Source organism: Sciurus vulgaris (genome assembly GCF_902686455.1).
Source record: "Sciurus vulgaris genome assembly, chromosome: 2".
Taxonomy (NCBI): Eukaryota; Metazoa; Chordata; class Mammalia; order Rodentia; family Sciuridae; genus Sciurus; species Sciurus vulgaris.
In genome coordinates, this window is record NC_136462.1 from 27,913,212 (window position 1) to 27,932,742 (window position 19,531).

A 19,531-nucleotide genomic window follows, 5' to 3' on the forward strand; every position below is an offset into this window, starting at 1 on the left:
AACTCTGGGTCAGGGTGGGAAAAAGAAGAGAGACAGCCAGGAGCCCTTATCTTCCATTATAAAATTTAAATGTCTATTATAGTCTTTGATAGGTACACACACCATTTTGGTAAAAGAATTTAAGATATGACTTAAGAATTTAATAGGCTGCTTTAAGAAATTCCCTAAGCTGGCCACGCACCATGGTCTGTAATCACAGCAATTCAGGACGCTGAGGCAGGAGGATCACAAGTTCGAGACCAGCCTCAGCATCTTAGTGAAACCCTGCCTCAAAATATTAAATAAAAAGGGCTTGGAATGTAGCTCAGTGATAGAAATGGACAGAATACCCTTGGGTTCAATCTCTGATACCAGAGGGGAAAAGAGAGAAAAAAAATAAGAAAAATAAATTGGTTGAGATCTTGCTAAAACTTCTCATTGATTCTTCTGAATCATTTTTGATCAAAGTAATAATTCTCATCTTTTCCAGAATCGCCCTCTCTGCTAGAAAGGGAGTCGAGGCTGTATTGCTTGAGAGCGTCCACTGTTTCCCAGTGCCCCTCCAGGCCCTGCCCCCTACTACTCTGTGAGGCCCAGACCTACGTTTCTCACGAGCTCCCAGCTGTAAGCAACTGCTGGTCTGGGGGCCACACCTCGAGCACCACTTCCCTAGAAGATCCCATTAGACCCCCAACCCCCCCACCCTGGGCTCTGCGTTCTACTCTCCATGTCTTCTGGGTCTCTGTGAACCCATCCAACCCAACATGTCCAAAGCCACATTCATTGGTTCAGACTCCTTCCATAATTCAACCTTCCGTTTATCTTCCCCTAAAGCCACGGCCATCCTCTCCCTCATGGCCTAAAACAGAAATCTAAGAGTCCTTCCCTCGCTCTCCACAATCCAATCGCTGTACTTTTAATACCAAAGTGACTGTTGGAAGTTTAAGCCTTCTGCCACTGTCCTGATTTACATGCTTTTACTGGACTATCGACCAGCCCTCTTAACTCGATGTTACAATCGCCTCCTCACTGGTCTCCCTGCCCCCGAACTCTCCTGCTTCCAGACCTACATTCCTGTCATGGACAGAATTATATTGCTAAAAGGAGATCTGATTAATTCCCTGTTCAAAAACCTTCCATGGCTTCCTGAGGCCAAGCATAACAAAACAATTACTATTTATTTCATGGTTATCATATGCCATGCACCAAGTTCAACTTTATGAGCATCTCTCATTTAGTTTTTGTAATAATGGTCCAGGGGTGGAAACTATTTATTAGCCCCACTTTACTAATAAGGAAATTGAGATTCAGAAAAACAGTCCCTTACCCAGGGATACACACGTAAGAAGTTGCCAAGCCGAGGTCCTCAATCAGATTCAATAGCCCTTCTCTGGACTCTGTGCGTCACCTGAGTCCCAGGCTAACCAAATTCTGACCTGCACCCTGCTTCTGTTTCCAAAAGAGGGTCGCAGTTGCTCTTCTGGGATTCCCCTAGGGCCTGGAAGACAGTTCAAGCGCGGTGGGTTTGGCTCCTTCTCTGTGGAAGAAACTGAGGCCAAGAAGACTTAAGTCTCTGCCCAAGGTTAGCTGGCTGTCATGGCTGGGATCCACACCTGGCTCCTGGCTCCTACCCACTCCTGAGCTTTGTCTCCACACCACTCTCTTGTGTCCTCTGGGATTTGCCCGCTTCCTTCTCCAGGACAAAAGGCCTGGACGTGATCCAAGGCAGAACAACCCATCAATCATGTCCCTGCCTGTCTCCCTAGGGACTTTTGCTGCCAAGCTGCATCTGGGCCCCAGGTGAGCAGAGGAAGCACAGTGCCAGGGTCCTTTCTCCTTAAGTCACAGGTCTAGGAGTTGCTGGAAGGATCGCCCAGTGTCCTCCTGCAAAGTTGACAATCTCTCCTGGAAACTCAGACTGGCTTTGTTCTCCGGGCGGCCCAGCATTTTCCATGGCCCTAGGACTTCTTTGCATTTTGTGGTGCTGGGAATTGAATGCAGGGCTCTGAACATGCTGAGCACCGCACTGCCACAGAGCTATGCTCCCAGCCCCTCCCCTTACAGAAAAAAAATGGTGGAGGTCTTGCTATGTTGCCCTGGCTGGTCTCAAACTGCCTGCGCTAAAATGATCCTCCTGCCTCAGCTTTCCAAATACCTGGGACAACAGGTGTCCCCACCACGCCCATCATCATGGCCCTAGACTTGACCCAACCTCTCCATCCCCATCTCCATCCACAATGCTGCACTCGCTCTGGTCATACTGGCCCGGCTAGTGGTCCCCAAGCCCTCACTGTCCCTCCAGCTGGAATGCTGGTCCCAAGGTCCTTGCATGGGCTTCAACTTTGAAAGCCACCTGTTCCCACAGCCTACGTCAGCCTCTTCTACACAACACCTTCTCTTTCTCCCTCTCTGGTCTCCCTCTTCTCCCTCCTTCACAGCACCTGGCTCAGTCTGCTCCTGTGTTCCTTATGGATTATCTTCCCCCGAGGATGCAAGCCCACCAGGGTAGGGCTTGTCACTCTGTCCCAAGCGCTCAGCTCAGTGATCTGTGCTCAATATTCACCAAACAACTGAGTACTACTTCATAAGCTCAAATGCAAAGAACTTGCTTAATATTTGATAAGGTCTCAGATTAGAAATGCATTTATGTTAGTCACTGTTATTGAACAGTCAACTAGGGACACTTAGACCTAAGACTTCAATCAATGCTCGTCACCTGTGTGAATCGATATCAATGGGAGCAAAAAAAAAAAAAAAAGTACCACAAACTTAGTTATTCCCAGGAACATGACCTTATAATAACAAAGGTTATGCATCCAAACCCAATATTTCTATGTTGTAGAAATCATGATTATAAATCATTACAAATAAAAAAAGAACTGCCCAAATGATCCAGGTGGCTTAAAAACCATGTAGGCCAGATGTAGGGGGCCATGACTCAGCAGGCTGAAGCAGAAGGATCACAAGCTAGCCTCAGCCACCTATGAGACCCTGCCTCAAAATAAATAAAAGGACAGGGGATGAAGTTCAGTGGAAAAGCACGCTCGGATTCTCTAATCAGGTTTGCAAAAAATGAAATGAAATGAAAATAAGTTAAATAATAGCATGCATAGGGAGGACAGCATGTACACACTGAGCTGAGAGGGAAGTGAAGTCCAGCGTTAAGTGGATCTGTGGAAGGCAGGCAAAGACGCTTCTGTCAAAGATCCAGGCGAAAAAGGTGAGAAGCCTGACTTCACAAAATGTGAAGGGGGAAAAACGTTTTCTAAAATAATATATTTTACATGTAATTTAAAATATGCAAGTAAAACTAAAATTAGCATATTGTTATAAGTGGATGTTGGACATCATCTGTATTCCTACAAGTTTATATATGTAAATTGGCCAAACTTCTTTGGTTTGTCCTCATTGGGAAAATGGGGGGTCGCTGTGGACACCTGAGAACGTCCTCCGTGCCAGGACAGTGGGAGGACACGGGGTCAGCAAAGTAAATCTAACACTGTCCCTTCAGAGGCTCCCTGATCAGGCAGACCAGCAACAGCAATGACCACGGTGAAGTCAGGGCTGGTGGGGCAGGTGAAGATCTGAGAGGCATCTGGAACGGGCACCACTTGTGGTAAGGGGGGGAAGGCGCTGCAGAAGGCCTCCTGAGGGAGTGGAAACCTATGGGACAGTCGTGTGGGCACGTTCACGGGCATTAAGGAAGGGAGCCAGGGAGGGAGGGAAGGGCAGAAGCCCCTGGAATTCAGAGGCAACTGAAGAGGCCACGGGCATGAGAAGAAAGATGCTGGGCACGGGTGGGTGGAGAACTGGGAGCAGGAGGGGAAAGAGAGGAGGCACACAGAGAATGAGGGGACTGAGAATAATCCCCTCTGAAGACTGAATGGAGCTGGGCACATGCCTCTAATCCCAGTGACTCAGGAGGCTGAGGCAGGAGGATCACAGGGTAGAGGCCAGCCTGGACAACTTAGCAAGACCCTGTCTCGAAATAAAAAATAAAAAGGGCCTGGGATGTAGCTTGGTGGCAAAGCACTTCTGGGGTTAATCCCCAAGGAAAAGGAAGGAAAAAAAAAAAAGATGGGAAACACTGGAAGTATTTAAATGCTAATGGAAGGAAGGAAGAAGAACAGAAAATGAGAAGGGAAAGACAAAGGAGAGGAGCTGAAGGCGGTGAGGGTCTCTGGGAAGAGAGGAGACAGGACGCCGGCTGAGAGCTGGGCCTGGATACAGGAGGCACCTCTTCACCAGCGCATGTGGCAGGCGTGCCCGTGGAATCAGTGAGTGGAAAATGGCAGATGGGGAAGAGTGGGTAGGTTTGACACGATACTCAGGGACTCCCAACTGAGGGCTTGTAGTTTCTCAAATCGACAGGGGGCAGAATCACTGCTATGAGTGAGGGACGGGTGACAGTGTCAAGGCAGGGAAAGGCCCTGAGGTTGCTCCCCAGGCCACCGCACCGCCTGGATACTCGTTTCAAGGGTGCAGAAGACCCTCAGGGAGGCGGTCGCAATCAGAAAGATAACCGCATCAGGCTGTCGCTAGGTGGACTCCATTAGGAAGAGGTGTGGTGCCTCTTCCTAAATCTGTCCACTTTCTCTCGGCCTCTAAGGCTGGCCAGTCCTCACCGATGGGCACTTCCTGTTAGCCAGCCCAGTCAATTCGGTCAGACTCTCCTTTGAGGTCTCCCCTCTGCCTGGAGCTGTTCCACTCCTTCAGGAAGGAGCCTTTGTCACCTCTCAGCTCATCTACTCTCAGTGAGTGGCACCTGGGCCCCAGCACTGACTTCAAACTCCACCTCCCAGCACCCGGCAAAGTTGGCATGAGCACAACACAGCGCCACCAGGGTTGATGGAAAGCCCCAGAGAGCACGGGAACCGGAGCTGTAGTTCAGAGGGCTGCAAACCGCTTCTCTAGGGATGGTAAACATTTCAGGCCAGGCGTCTTGGCGGAGGCAACTACTCAACTCCTAGCCAGGGTCAAAGCAGTCACAGAAGATATGCAAAAGAATAGGTGGGGCTGCGTTCCCACCCTACTTGATTTACAAACTCTGATGGTTAGCCGCAGGCTGCCACTCGCCCTTCTCTCCCCGCCCCACCCTGCATGGCGCTACCACCTAGCTCAGAAAAAGACCCAGCGCTCAGTACTAGAGAGGGCTGGTGTCTGAAGCCTTTTCCTCAAGTCTGTCAGGAAACTCTTGGTTCTGCAAGATTTCTTCCCACACTGGCACAAGCACTGGACTGAGGTGAATGAAATGATGTAAAGGGGAGACAGAGAGGGAACCCGTTAGACTGACTTCCAGAACCTTCCAAGAGTTAACATACTTGTGAAAGGATCATTACAGGACTAAAGGCTCCAAGGGACTGAATTTTTTTTTTTAAAAAGGCCTGGGGCTTGGGGGTGTAGCTCAGTGGTGGATCACTTAACAAACCACAGGACAGGACCTGAGTCCAAGACCCAGCAACACACACACACACACGATTTAAATGGCCTAAACATGCCCCTTAATTAGGTGGGCTTAGGAGTCTATGTCCTAAGTGCCAGGTCTGCAGACTCAAGGGCACTGAGCAATGAATTCCAGCTACTTGAGGACAGAAGCCATGTCCCTGCCTCCCCTGTCTCTGCTCCTTATATGAACAGATATTCAGTAAGTGCCCACTGAGACCTTAGCTTATCTCTGTGGTTGTCCAAATACAGGTCCTTGTTTTCTTCTTTATACTTGTATTTTTTCCAAAAATTTCTACAATTATTATGCCTAGGAACAACAAATGCAAATCACTTTTAGAACAAAACCAAAGAATTAATAAAATAACAGAGCGCTCCGTCTCCATGGAGTTTCGTCCTCCCGGCTCTGGGCAGAACTTCCTTCTGCAGTGAGCTTGGAATCTCCCAGGGAGAAGGGAGGGGACCAGGCCAGTTCGCCTCTGATGGCCGGATCGCTGCCGTTTGTCTTTTGACTTCTACGAAGAGATTGTTATCCTGTTCATGGTAGCAGATAATTAAGGCTATTTACAAATCGTTCCCGTGGACTTTGAGCTGGTGGAGAACATTCTCAGACACCCAGGCCTCTGGTGAGGGTGCAACAGGGGTTCTGGGTCTACACACAGCAGCCTCTGTTGGAAAATTTGATCCAGAACATTCCAGTCCGGCTTAAGAACAGGATAGAAAGAAGAAAACACGATTGTCTCTTAGAAAGCAGTGTTCCCAAAGCTGATCTCAAAGAGTTGAAAATAATCAACCTCACCAAGACCACTTCCTAATTTAGGAAGAAAAATGCTATTTTAGTAACTTTTTAAATTGGAGTTAAATATCCACTAAATTGTAACAAGATCACAAGAGAGGAGGCTCTCAGCCCTGGCTAAGGCAGGAGACAGCGTTCATACAACACATTTTAAACATGCAGACCCCAGGCCTGTCTCTAGGCTCAGGGGTAAAAAGCTGACCCATGACTAGCTTAGCATGTGTAATCCCAGCACCACCAAAAATTTTTAAAAATAAAAATAAGTATACGTAGATTACAAAAGCTGGTTCTGTAAGATCAAACAACATGTTAAGTGTTATTGTTAAAGTAAAAACAATTGTAGCCTGGCACGATGGCACACACCTATGATCCCAGCCACGCAGGAGACTGAGGCAAGAGGAGCACCAAGTTCAAGGCCCGCCTCAGCAACTTAGCCAGGCCCTAAGCAACACAACAACATAGCAAGACCCTGTCTCAAAATAAAATGCAAAAAGGACTAAGGCCATACCTCAGTGGTAAAGAGCATCTGGGTTCAATTCTCAGTACTGCAAATAATAATCATTTGCTTAGCACTACCTAGATGCCAGGCTACATTTTAAGAGCTACATACATACTGACTTGCTTATTTATCCTAACAGTCTGTGTGAGGCAGGAAGGGTATCTCACATTGGAGGAGAAACTGAAGCACAGAGAGAAACAGGCAGCATGCCCACGGTTCAGCTACGAGGTGATGGGTCTGACCCGAGGCCAGGTGGCGGGCCCAGGCCTCGTTATCCAATTCGTAGAACTGAAAACAAGTCCAACCCTAATGCCTTCCACTGGCTGAACAGATTGTCATCTGAAGAAACTGTAACAAATATTTGTTGAATCAATAAATAGAATCATCCCAGAGAAGCCCTGCCTGCCTCTTCCAAAAGGGAAATGGGGGGAAGAGGGTAGACGAAAGAGGGCCTTGGACGAAGGATCAGGACAGGACAGAGGTCTCCATCTGATTTGCAGTGTCTGTGCAGTGGGCGGGCACCAGGGCCTCGAGTATCGACGGGAGCACAGATTTTTGTCTATCCTTTTGCCAGTTTCTACAACAATGTCTGGAACTTAGTAGGTGCTCCATACATAACTTGGCTGAATGAATGGAAGTAAGTGCTCTGCCGTAGCCCTGCTGCCATAAGAATCCCCACAGGCTCTCTGTGCCATGAACAGCCTGTGAAGGTAGACCCACCATTATCCCTAACTCACCTGTGGGTGACTACAGAGAAGGACCCGCCAGGGGTCCACCTGCCTGCACAACTTGATCAGAAGTGTTTGCTCTAGTAACACAGAAAGAGGCCGCCACCCCCATAGCCAGGGGAACATGAGTCAGCTGATTTGCAAATGAACTGAAGAAAGGCCTAAAGATAGGCCAAACGAAGGATCCCAACATGGTAAGTTTCCATCCTGGTGCAGACGCACCTGAATTTTTCACCATGAGAAAACCCTCGTGTCTTACTTGTGCAATTAAAAGATAAAAACAGGGTTGGGAGTATGGTTCGTGGTGAAGTGCTTGCCTCAAGAGCTTGAGACCCTGGGTTGCTCCCCACACCATAGGGAAAAAAAGAAGTTAAAAACAAGCTGGGCCGGCACCCGCAATTCCAGCAACTCAGGAAGCTGAGGTGGGAGGGTCCCAAGTTCAAGGGCAGTCTGGCCACCTTAAGGGCAGACCCCATCTCAAAGTAAAAAGAGTTGGGATATAGTTTAGTGGAAGAGCACTTGCTTACCATGTGAGAGGCCCTGGGGGCAGGCCCGGGGGTCAATCCCCAGCACCATACCAAAGATAAAAATAAGATAAGAAGGCTTTATACCCCAGGTTTAAAAAGGCAGGGCAAATGATGGATCTGACCCCCAAAAAATTATTTTTTTTTTTAGACAAGGTCTCCCTAAATTGCTGTAGCTGGCCTTGAACTTGGGATCCTCCTGCCTCAGCCTCCTGAGTTGCTGGGATTACAGGTGTGAACCAGGCTTTGATATCTCACACACACACACACACACATGCTAGATTGAACCCAGGGCTTTCCTCATGCTAGGCAAGCGCTCCACCACCAAGCTTAACTTCTCTGGCTGGGGGCACACATTTGGGTGTTCCCATCCTGGATGAGAGGCACACATCTTTAGGAATTTGTGTGGACTTTCTTTGGGGCTTCTGAGGGTCGGAAGAAAGGGGTGCACGTCATTTCAACAAGTCTGAGTTCTTGTTCGGAATTCCAGATGTGAGAATCCCTGAGCCATTGAAGAGGCCCTTCGGAAGTTCTGCTCCAGGGCCCAGACCTCACTAGAGTGGCCCGGCTCTCCAGAGGGCCGGGGCACCCCCGCCGACACCCTGCACCCAGCACCCGGCACCCAAGCCCTGCGCAGCCCACCACGCACCTTGAATGGTTCTCTTGAAGAAAGCCTTGCAGGCCTCGCACGAGGCCACGCCGTAGTGGTAGCCAGAGGCAATGTCCCCGCACACGAGGCACAGGCGCTTGGGGATGGCGTTGAGCATGTACTCGCACTTGATGGCCGAGTCCTCCATGATGCCGCTGGCACAGTCCTCGTAGCTCTTGCGACACGGGGTGCCCCCCAGGCCCGCACCTGCGAACATGGGCGGCGAGTCCAGACCGTTGGCGTGGGTGCCCAGGGCCAGGCCAAAGCCACCGCTGGCGTCCGACGAGCCGCTGGGGCTGTGGTGGCTGAGGGCATCAATGCCCGAGGACGGGCTGGACGGCTCGGTCTTGATGAAGGAGCCACAGCTGGAGCCCAGGTGCCGGTCGTCTGCAGACATCCTGTTCAGCAGCCTGTGGACACAGAGCCGAGTCAGTGCCCGCGAGGGGCGGGGCGGGGCGCGGCCGGGGTGGGGCGGGGCGGGGCTGGACGCCCCGGCCTGGGAGGCAAGGATGGCCCACAGGCTGGGGTGCGGCCCCAGCACGCTCCTGCCTCCCACCCCCGCAGCCTCTGAGTCCCCAAAGAAACTGGATCAATAGCTTCAGATCCGGAATCCCCGCGCTTTGCAACAACTCTTCAGCCTAAATATCTGGCCATCCTACTGCCTAACAATACGCAGCGGCTACAATGTAACTGGCCAAGCCCGCGATCGGGCACGCGAAGTACAATGGCCTGATGATCCATTACACGGATCCTTCATCTATGACGGCAGCCCCGCTAGTGCACGAGGAATACAAACTTGCTGCTTCATACAGCACCTTACCGCCACCAAGGCCAGGACATCCGACCGGGGCAAGAGGGGCACCAGCTAGACTGACTGCCCTGTGGGTTTGGCTTTAGTCCAGGCTTGGTAAAGGAGGGTGCGTCTGGAAGGCAGCTCCCGGACCTCTCCCTTAAGCGGGACAGCTCCCACCTACCCTAAGGATCACCCAAGAAACCGCCTCCATCAGAGAGTGTAAGGGAGCCTTCCAATCTCAACTCTGCCCATCCCCCAACTTTCTTTTGTTCTCAAAATCCTGGGCTCAAGTGATTCTCCTAGCTGGGACTACAGACAATCACCACCATGCCCAGCCCCCAGCTGTTTCTCAACCTGAAGTTTCTTTGTTTTGTTTTGCTGGGCTGGGGATTGAACTCAGGGCCTTGCACGTGCTAAGGCAAATGCTCTACTACTGAGCAACCTCCCCAGCCTTTACCTGAACTTTCTTCACCTCTAAGCCACTCTGCATAACCAGGAAAGCCAAGGAGCCTTACCAATATGGCGGGATAACTGCAGGATAATAGAATGTTTGCCTAACCCAAAGCCCCTCTGTTTCAAGCCATGCCGGGTGGGGGAGAAGGCAGGCAAGGGCGTGACCCTCCCACATCCCAGCTCCCAGGATGAGCCCTGAGGACCTTCCTGCCTGGGTGTGGACAAGAAAAGCAGCTGAGCTCACAGCAGGGAGATTGGTGTGTTCAGGGGAACCTAGCTGCCAACCACATTCCAGGACAGGGTCAGGAGTCCCTGGGTGGGGTCCCTCTGACGCCGTCCTGGCCATGTCCTGGCCATGGATCTTGACAGATGGCCCCACTCTCTGGGCTTCCTCTGTGGAGGGAGAGAGGCCACGGTGCTTATGCCTGAGGGGAGGTGAAAGGAAGGCTGAGACGTTGGCCCACAGCACTGGGTGGAACCACCCAGTGGAAGGAAAGCAGACTCCTGGGCAGGAGGGCGGCCTCAGTGCTGGGCCCGTGTGGGGGCGGCCAGGGTCCTACCTCCAGAATTACTTACAGGCGGTGGTAACCTGCTTGTCTGCTCCCTTTTCTGAGCAGCCCATCATGGAAAGCACTGGTCACTCCCTAGAGAAGTGCTGCCTCAACACCCCCAAACCAACACCTCACACATCAGTCCTTGGCTACACACCAAGACCACAAATGCATCCATGGGACCTTCTGACAGAGGACCCTCCGTTATCCCTGGTCCACTGATGAGTTCATGGTCAACGCAACCTCTGAGGGGTTTTCCCCCATCTGCATTTGAAAATGTCCAGAGCGAGAACTCAGGCTCCATACAGGTTGTTTTGTTTTGTTTTTCTTTGTTTTGTTTTGATACTGGGAATTAAAACCAGGGTGCTCTACCACTGGGCCACCCCCAGCCCTTTTTATTTATTTATTTATTTATTTATTTAGAGAAGGGTCTCTCTGTGTGGCTGAGGCTGACCTTAAACTTGTGATCCTCCTGCCTCAGCCTCCTGAGTGGCTGGGATTGTAGGGTACACCATTGTGTCCAGATGGCCCCATACAGCTCTAATCGGAAGCTGAGAGCTGATGATCCCAACGTAAAAGACGCTCCTGCTCTCAAGTTTACAATCCCCTGGAATGTAGTATGTGAGCACAGAAGCTCCAGGTCTCTCTGTTCCAAATGGAATGTTCCCGAGTCCTGAGACCCTCTCCTCCAGGCCCCCAGACTCCCCTGACTTGGTTGAAGTTCCCCTGGTTGAGAGTCTCCTTGGGGCTTTTTTACATATCTCTGACCAGTGTCCTGTCATCTTCCTGGAAAATGCCACCCACTACCCCTCTAACCATCAGTAGTGTGGCCCCAGTAAATGCCATCAGCCTGGCAGGGCATCATCCAGAGAAGAATCTGCCCGAGCAGAGAGGAATGCACCTGTGGGCTCCTTTCCAGATGCCCTTCCTCAGGGCAAGTGAAGGACAGCTGACCATAATCTCTTGAACTTTTAATCCTTTTCTTCTCTCCTGACAGCTGCTTTAGCTCTGCTGTTCACAGGAGCGTCCCAGGTCTACTGTGAAACCCTGGTGGACCAGAGCTTCCAGATTCTGGCCATCTATTTAGCTTCCCTGGGCTCCCAAGATTCAGATTTCAGGAAATGCACTTGACTTAAACCATCACTATGTTAGCTACTGTCAAGTGAGCATGTACTAAATGCTCCCTGACTTAGAACTGTCCCTGAAGCCAGGCACGGTGGCATACACCTGTAATCACAGTGACTTGGGAGGCTGAGGCAGGTATTTCCCAAGTTCGAAGTCAGTCTCAGCAACTTAATGAGGTCATAAGTAACTTAGTGAGACCCTGTCTCAAAAAAAAAGTTAAATTAAATTAAAAGGGCTGGGGATGCAGTTCTGTGGCAAAGCATCCTTGGGTTCAATTCAATAACAGGTACCAAAAATGAAAGGAAAAAAAAAAAAAAAAAAACGTCCTGGAAGGTGGCTATGGTGGCCCACGCCTGTAATCCCAGTGACTCCACAGGCTGAAGCTGGAGGAGCCCCAAGGGACCCTGTCTCCAAAAACGGAGGCGTGAGGGGTGCTGGGTGCTGGGGCTGGGGCTCAGCGGTAGAGTGCCCCTAGCTTCAATCCCCAGTACTGGGTGTTGGGGGGTTGTCCCTGGAGGTACAAGAGGTTTTTGTCCCGAGAGAAGCAGCGCAGAGAATGTGAAGCCTCTCCCAGAAGAGGGTGGCCACAGTTTTTTTCCCAACTTCATGGCTCAACCATCCAGGGACCCCCAAGAAGGGTGATATTTGCGTTCCTAAACTTTGCTTTCCCCTCCTCCCTTGCGTGTGCGCATGTGTGCGCATGTGCATACGCGTGCGCAGCAGGGAGTGCTGGAAAATGAGCCCAGGTCTGTGCGCATGCTAGGCAGTTTCTCTAGCAGTGAGCCAAGCTCCATTTATTTATTTATTTTGGCACTGGATATTGAACCCTGAGGTGCTTAGCCACTAAGCCACATCCCCAGCCCTATTTAATATTTTATTTGGAGTCAGGGTCTCGCTGAGTTGCAGAAGCTGGCCTTGAACTCATGATCCTCCTGCCTCAGCCTCCCCAGCCACTGGGATTACAGGCCTGCACCACCGCCTCCGGCTTAAATTTTATTTTGAGACAGGTCCTCGCTAAATTGCCCATGCTGGCCTTGAACTGTGATCCTCCTGCCGCGACCTCCTGAGTAGCTGGCCCTGCCCTTCATTCTAAAGGGTCATGAGCATCCTGCAGTGTCCAGGACCCCAGTGCAGGCGCTGGTTGGAGGCCGGGCTGAGAAGGAAGCACACTGATGCCAGCCTCGGGATCCCGGAAGCTGATGCCCATGTGTTTCCCGAGCCCCAGCTGAGGGCTCTGAACTCTTCAGTTTCTCCTGTCAGTGACCATTATTAGACGCCATCACAATGCCTTTTCCAGAGACAGTCAACCCATATTTGAGGCACCTACCATGTGTCAAGCGCTGGCCAGGTATCAGGCGGATGACAGGCACAGCCCTCAATCTCAGGAAGGTCTGACTGTGTCCTAGGAGCCACAGACCCTGAACACACACGAGCTCAGAGAGCACCAGGAAGGGCCTGGGGACACTGTTGACAGCGCATCCCTGCCGTGCCCTCTGGTCTCGCTGTGCTTGTTCTCCATTCATTCACTTTTGCAGACTATGAAGACCCCCAGGAGGCTGCTTCTCCTTCTTCCTCCTTTCCTCCTCCTCCTTCTTCTCAATTTAGGCAATTTCTGACCCTCCCCAAGAGCTCCAAATCCTCACGCTCATTTCCTGAGCCACAGTGGGTGAGAGTAGAGAACCCTCGAGTCAGAGGGGAGCGGAGCACCGGGCCCTTCTGGGCTGCCTGACCAGATGCACCAGGCGGGGGGAAGAAAGTTGCCAAGGCGCCAGACTCCCTGGAAACCAGCCCACGCCCTCTGTCTCTCCTTGACCTCCAGGACACAGTTCATCCATTCATTCACTCACAGAAAATTTCAAAGGAAGGACAGAGGCGAAGAAGTCCAAGAAGAGGACACAGAAATGGCCAGAGGAGCTGGACAAGAAAAAAAGAGCCCATCGCAGAAATGTTAAGAGCAGAGCTGTCCAGAAGGGCAGTGAGCAGCAGGTCGCATGTGGCTACAAAACCAGGTGAAGGAAGAAAGAGCAAGTGCCCAGGGTGCCTGGCAGTGGTGAGGTGGCCTGCCACCAGGATGGGATCGTGGATGATGAGGACAGACGCCACATTGCAGGAGATCGTGAACTTGGGATTCTTTCAAGAAGTTTAGCCGCCAGGGTCAGTAGAGGGATGGCAGGAGGGCTATCCACCCATTCCCCCCACCCCCAACCTTTGCTTAATGCATGGCGGGCCCTGGTCTTGGGGACTGGGGAGGCGGGGAAGCAATGTTTTTGTTGTTGGTAACTTTTAGCTTCTTTGATGAGGAGGGAGATGTTGAGAATGGAAGGAATTTAAGGAATCTAAAAATGAGTGTCCATACCTTCTAGTTTGCCCTGGGCTATCCTGGTCCCAACTGACTAACCCAGTATCATTACCAATCTCTCCCCCTTTCTCTTCTCAAAGTAAATAATGAATTATTATAAGTTGAGCCTCCCTTATCTGAAATGCTTGGGACCAGAACTGTTTTGGATTTCTGATTTTTTTTTTTTGGTAACATTTTGGAATATTTGCATATGCATAATGAGTTATTTTGGGGATGGGACCCAAGTCTAAACGTGCAATACATTTATGTTTCATACATACTTTTTTTGTGTGTGTGTGTGGTGCTGAGGATTGAACCTAGGGCCTGTGCTTGCAAGGCAAGCACTCTACCAACTGAGCTATAGCCCCAGCCCCCGTATATATTTATACACATAGCCTCAAGGTAAACGTATACAATCTTTTTGCAGTGCTGGGGATGGAACCCAGGGCCTTCTGCATGCCAGGCAAGCGCTCTACCACTAAGCTACATCCCAGCCCTACACAAATATTTTACATAATCTTGTGTATGACGTGTGTGTACACCAAACCATCAGATTTGTGGTGCCGTGTTGGCACTCCCAAAGTTCTGGATTTTGGAGAATTTCAGATTTTAAGATTAGGGACACTCCATTTGATTACAGTCACTCCAGTTAAATGCTAATGGTAAATAACAAAATTAGGATGGGAAAGCTGGAGATGCCAAAGATCAACGTCAGCTTCTCTCAAACTGCTGCTCAGCCTTCATCGGTGTCATCTGAGGGCCTGGGTCCAAGCCCACCTCCCTTATTTTGTTGTTGTTGTTTTGTTTTTAACCCAGGGGTGCTTAACTACTGAGCCACATCCACAGCTTTTTATTTTGGGACAGGGTCTCATTAAGTTGCTGAGGCTGGCATTGAACTTGCGATCCTCCTGCCTCAGCCTGCGGGGCCCCTGGGATTACAGGTGTGTGCCACTACACCTGGCCCCAGGCTTTTTTATTTTTTGAGACAGGGTCTACATAAGTTGCTTAGGGGCTTGCTAAGTTGCTGAGGCTGTCGTCTGAGTGCCATCCTCCTGCCTCAGCCTCCCGAGTCTCTGGGATTACAGGCAGCACAGCCAATATAGCACATCTCATAGAGTGCCTGCCTTGCATGCTCGAGGCCCGGGTTCGAGTCCCAAGCACTGTGAGATTGTGCAAATAACAAACAAACGAAACCATCGTTCCTGGGATTACAGGCATGCACCACCGCACCCAGCCGCACTCATGTTTTGAACAGGCACCTCTGCAGTGGGGCCCAGAAATCTGTGTTGGAGCGGGGTGGTGTTTAATTTTGTTCGTGCAGCACAGCTGTGATGCTTATGGGTGTTAAGTTGGAATAGCACTGGAATAAACAAAGCAGTTCCTGGGCCTGGGAGGAGGCTGAAAGTCATCCAGAATCTAGGCAGAGAAATGAGCTCCACCGTAGGAGCAAGAGGAAGTGGTTTCATCCATTTTGCTCCCCTCAGTGCTGGGCATTGAAACAGTGATGCTCTACTTCTGAGCTACAGCCCCAATTTTTTTTTCATTTTTTATTTTGAGATAGGCTGGGATTACAGGCATGCACCAACACAGCCGGCGACAAATGGGAAGTTTGTTGGAGGCAGGGGCAGGAGCTGAGTGAGGCCTCCTGGGTGAGGCCCCCTGCGGCCTCCACTCTCCTTCCAGTAACTGTGAAGGGGGCAGGACCTGGAGTGAAGGCTGAGGCCAGAGGGCAGAAGACTAGGAAAAGGAAGAGAGTCTGCAGGAGAGCTGTGGGAGGCAGAAAGAGCAGAAATCAGGTCAGAACAGGAAGGTCCTTTCGCCTGCTCGGCAGGGGCAACGTGGCAAGGGGAGGCCCATGTCCTCCAGAGGCTGCGGCCTGAGTGTCTCAGCCTCGGCATGACTGACATTTGGAGCAGGGCAATTCTTCACTGTGGAGGCTGTTCTTTGCATTATAGACTGTTCCAGAGCATCCCGGACCTCTGCCTACTGGAGCATTAGCAACCCCTGCACAAAAACCTTCAGACCTTGCCAAATGTCCCCTCTGGGGGCAAAACTTCCCGCAGGTTAGAGGCACTGACTTGGCTGCATGCAGGAAAAGGGTAGAAAGGGGTGCAGGAGCAGAGAGCTGGGCAGAAGGAGCTGTGCAGCCCCTGGGGAGAGCGCAGCTGTCAGGGTAGGGCTGGGAGAAAATGAGCGTGGAATTTTCTCAGGATGGAGACTGAGGTACAGCAGAAGGAAAGAGCAAGAAAGCTGGAAGGCCGGGAGACCTGAGAAGCCGGCACTGAAGACTTCAGGGGTTGCCTTGGAGCCACTGGCCTGTGGAGTGGGTGGCCACGGTGGGGTCCAGGCAGCCTCGGTACAGGGACCAGAGGCAGCAGCTCTTGTGCTGGGGAGGAGGGAGTTCCCACGGGCCTATCATCTGAGGCTGGCTGGCCGCAGCTCCCAGCTGGATCGATGACTATCGACTCTTCGTGGGGAGGGGACAGATCCCTCCTGAAAGAGCAATGGTCAGTGGTCGAAGCGCCTTCAGGCATCATTTTCCCTGTGGTCCATCTGGTGACTGGAGCTCAGCAAGAGCTGCCCTGGCCTCAATTTCACCATTTAAACAAGTGTGGCCTCTCTCTCGCCCCCACCGGACTCTGTTCCCGGCCTCCGCAGCGTCCAGCGTGGGGCCTCGTTTCCAGAGCAGCCTGACCCCCCAGGGATGCTGTGCTTGCTGGGGGACTCTTCCCCACTCTGCCAGACTCTCTCTGCCGCCAAGAGTTGAAGCAGATCCTAAAGCAGAGACCAGCAGAATCTCGAAAGTTCTAAATGAAACCCAAGCTGCTTAACTATTTTGCCTCAGACCTCTAGAGGAAGAGAAATTCCTGGGTATCAGCAAGAGACAATCAAAGGTCTCTAAGCTGGAATCCCAGGGATATGTCCCCTGAAGGTGGCCTGCCGGTGGTTAGGCAGGACCAAGGTAAGGACTGTCCTTGATGGGGTGCCATCCTCCCACCACACACAAGGATCGGGGTCATGCCAAACAACTGACCCTGGAGCCCTCTTTGGCCCTCTGGTTGGGTCATGCATTTGAGGCCAGGGACAAGCAGCTGGGTCATTTAATGGTTGTGAGTCTGCATGCTAGCAGTAGATGTGTCAGTTCTGCCCCATGTTACTGTTCACTTTGGGTAGCCAGGTCACCCTCTCTGAGCCAGTGAAGGCAAAAGGCTCAAGCCAATGCCTTCCCAAGCCAGTGGTAAGTGGATGTGAACTGGCATTGTGATTCTCCCAAGAAAACCCTTCCAGAACATTCAGCAGTTGGCAGGCTTGAGGAGCAAACCCCCTCCCCTCAGCCAAGCTCTCTAGATCTAGAACTGAGGATAATCCTGCAAGGAAATTGCCATATACCAGGACAGAAAGGGGGTGGCTAAGAAGATTAAGAGGATAAGCCAGGCTGAAATGGGAGTCCATCTAGAGAAGAAAAATGGTCTCTGAACACTTGAGAGACTCTTATGTATATCTCAATGATTAATTTGAGGGGCCTTCAAGACATTCATTAAAGCAGATTCTCGGACCCTCCAGCAAAGCTGTATTTTTGTAAATCAACTCCTCAAGCTCCGGAAATAACAAGATGAACTTCCTTTTAAAGTGGTTTTAAAGGCCTGGGCTGAGTGGCACAAGCTGGTGATCCCAGCGACTCAGGAGGTAGAGGCAGAGGCAGGAGCATCGCAAGTTCAAGGCCTCCCTGGGCAACTTAGCAAGATCTTGTTTCAAAATTAAAAATAAAAAGGACTAGAGACCTAGCTCAGTGGTAGAGCACCCCTGGGTTCAATCCCCAGTATCCTCCACAAAAAAATAGTATTAAAAATGCAGAATAGCTTTAACAGGCAGGTAGGACAGGGCTATGACGCACATAGCAAGACGTGCATTCCTGTCAAGGTCCCAGCCTTCCTGTTGGACGTGGATTCACGGGCACCTGTTACATGGGGATGAAACATGATATGAACCAGGGATTACGATAGATCCTATTCTGCACGCTGAGGTTCATTGATTATATATGCATTTTTCTTTTTTCTTTTCTTTTTCTTTTGGTACTAGGAATTGAACCCAGGAGCACTCAGCCACTGAGCCACATCCCCAGCCCTTTTTATATTTTATTTAGAGACAGGGTCTCACTAGGTTGCTTAGGGCCTCGCTAAGTTGCTGAGGCTGGCTTTGAACACTTCCTCCTTCTGCCTCAGCCTCCCGAGTTGCTGGGATTACAGGTGTGCACCACCACGCTCAGCTATATGCATTTTTCTTAAACTCAGAAATTTCATTAATTCCAACTAATCTTGCCCCTTGGGTCTGAATGGCTTATTCTAATTAATATTTATTTTTATCATTCCTGGGTGATTGAAATCTAGCATATGGATATCTTTCACCTTTCCACAATGGATAACATTTTCTGCAGGTCACATCAGTTCTGTTGGAGCCACTACCTCCTAAGGTCTCAGAGATCCTTCTGCCTACCCTGAAACACTGAAATTGGCTCAAAGTCACTAGCCCCAGAGTCAGATTGGTGGGGGGGTACCTGGGAGGTTGTTCAGGGTTTAGAAACACAGTAGCTAGGGACCTGCCCAGGAGGATGAGCTGGTAGAGAACAACCCCTGGCCACCCTCCTGGCCAGGTTGCCACTCACACAATTCTTTCTGATATAGTTTAATTTTATCTTATCCCCCCCCCCCATATCTTTCTGTGTTTGTTTTGTTTTGTTTGATATTGGACTGAATTCAGGGCACTTGACCTCTGAGCCACATCCCTCACTCTTTTTTTTAAATTTTAAGTCTAAGTTGCCCAGGCTGGCTTTGAGTTCATAATCCTCCTGCTTCAGCCTCCTGAACAGCTGGGATTACAGACCTGCACCCGGTTCTTCCTTTATTTTTGTTTGTTTGTTTGTTTGTTTTGCAGTGCTGGGGGCCCAACCTAGGGCCTCACCCCATGAGCTACACCCCTAGTTCAGAAATTGGTTATCTTCCTAACACTCTCTTTTTCTCCCCTGGGGGCCCCTAGGACCCAATGCTACAAAATGACCCAACAGCTCGGAGGCTCCAGAGAGAGCCCGCCTCCCTCTGCACATGCTGGAACTCTGGCGACAATCTGTAATTAAGCATCTTGTCGTCAGAAAGATTAGTCAAAACCAGGCTGATCCCAGACAACTGATGGAAATCTCGTTCCACACAAATTACGGCATGGAAAATAATGATGGGTAATTAGTGTCTTTCAATCAGGCCTTTTTATCCATGGTTTTCCAGGCTGCATCCATCATAATGAGAAGAGAGAGTCTGTTGAAGCAGAAAGAGTTGCCTGGATATGGAGTGGCTGCCAGGGACAGCGGGAAGGCCCCGTCCGCCAGCCCGAGGCGGCCTCTCCCGTGGGTCCCCTCAGTCAACGCCCTCATGCAAGGCCCCAGAGGATCTGGGCTCTCACTTTAGCTCACTCAGCCAGCTCTGGGGTCTGACCACCACAAAGAGGTACGACCGGGGAAGGAGCGCTCCGAAATTCAGAATATGCTCCCAACATACGCCTGTGTCCTCCTGTTCAGATGCTATTAGAGATCTGACATCTGTGAATTTATCTTACCTCTTCTTTTTTTTTTTTTTCTTCCAAGTGCTGGGGATTGACACCAGGGG

General features: G+C 50.7%; 1 protein-coding gene across 6 annotated transcripts in view; it reads right to left on the bottom strand.

Annotated features, from left to right (window-relative positions):
* The window catches only part of ESRRB (estrogen related receptor beta), a 514,135-nt gene that overhangs the window by 396,289 nt on the left and 98,315 nt on the right, over positions 1–19,531 (bottom strand). For 3 of the 6 annotated variants that reach the window (XR_013761975.1, XM_079128062.1, XM_079128063.1), the window contains exon 2: positions 8,618–9,027. Coding sequence is in view for 5 of the 6 variants with exons in the window: in XM_079128062.1 (XP_078984188.1) it covers positions 8,618–9,027 (410 nt within the window). In the remaining variant the exon portion in view is untranslated. Of the gene's footprint in view, positions 1–8,617; positions 9,028–17,772; positions 17,836–19,531 lie in introns of all 6 variants that reach the window. The other 3 variants (XM_079128065.1, XM_079128064.1, XM_079128066.1) reach the window with 2 other exon arrangements.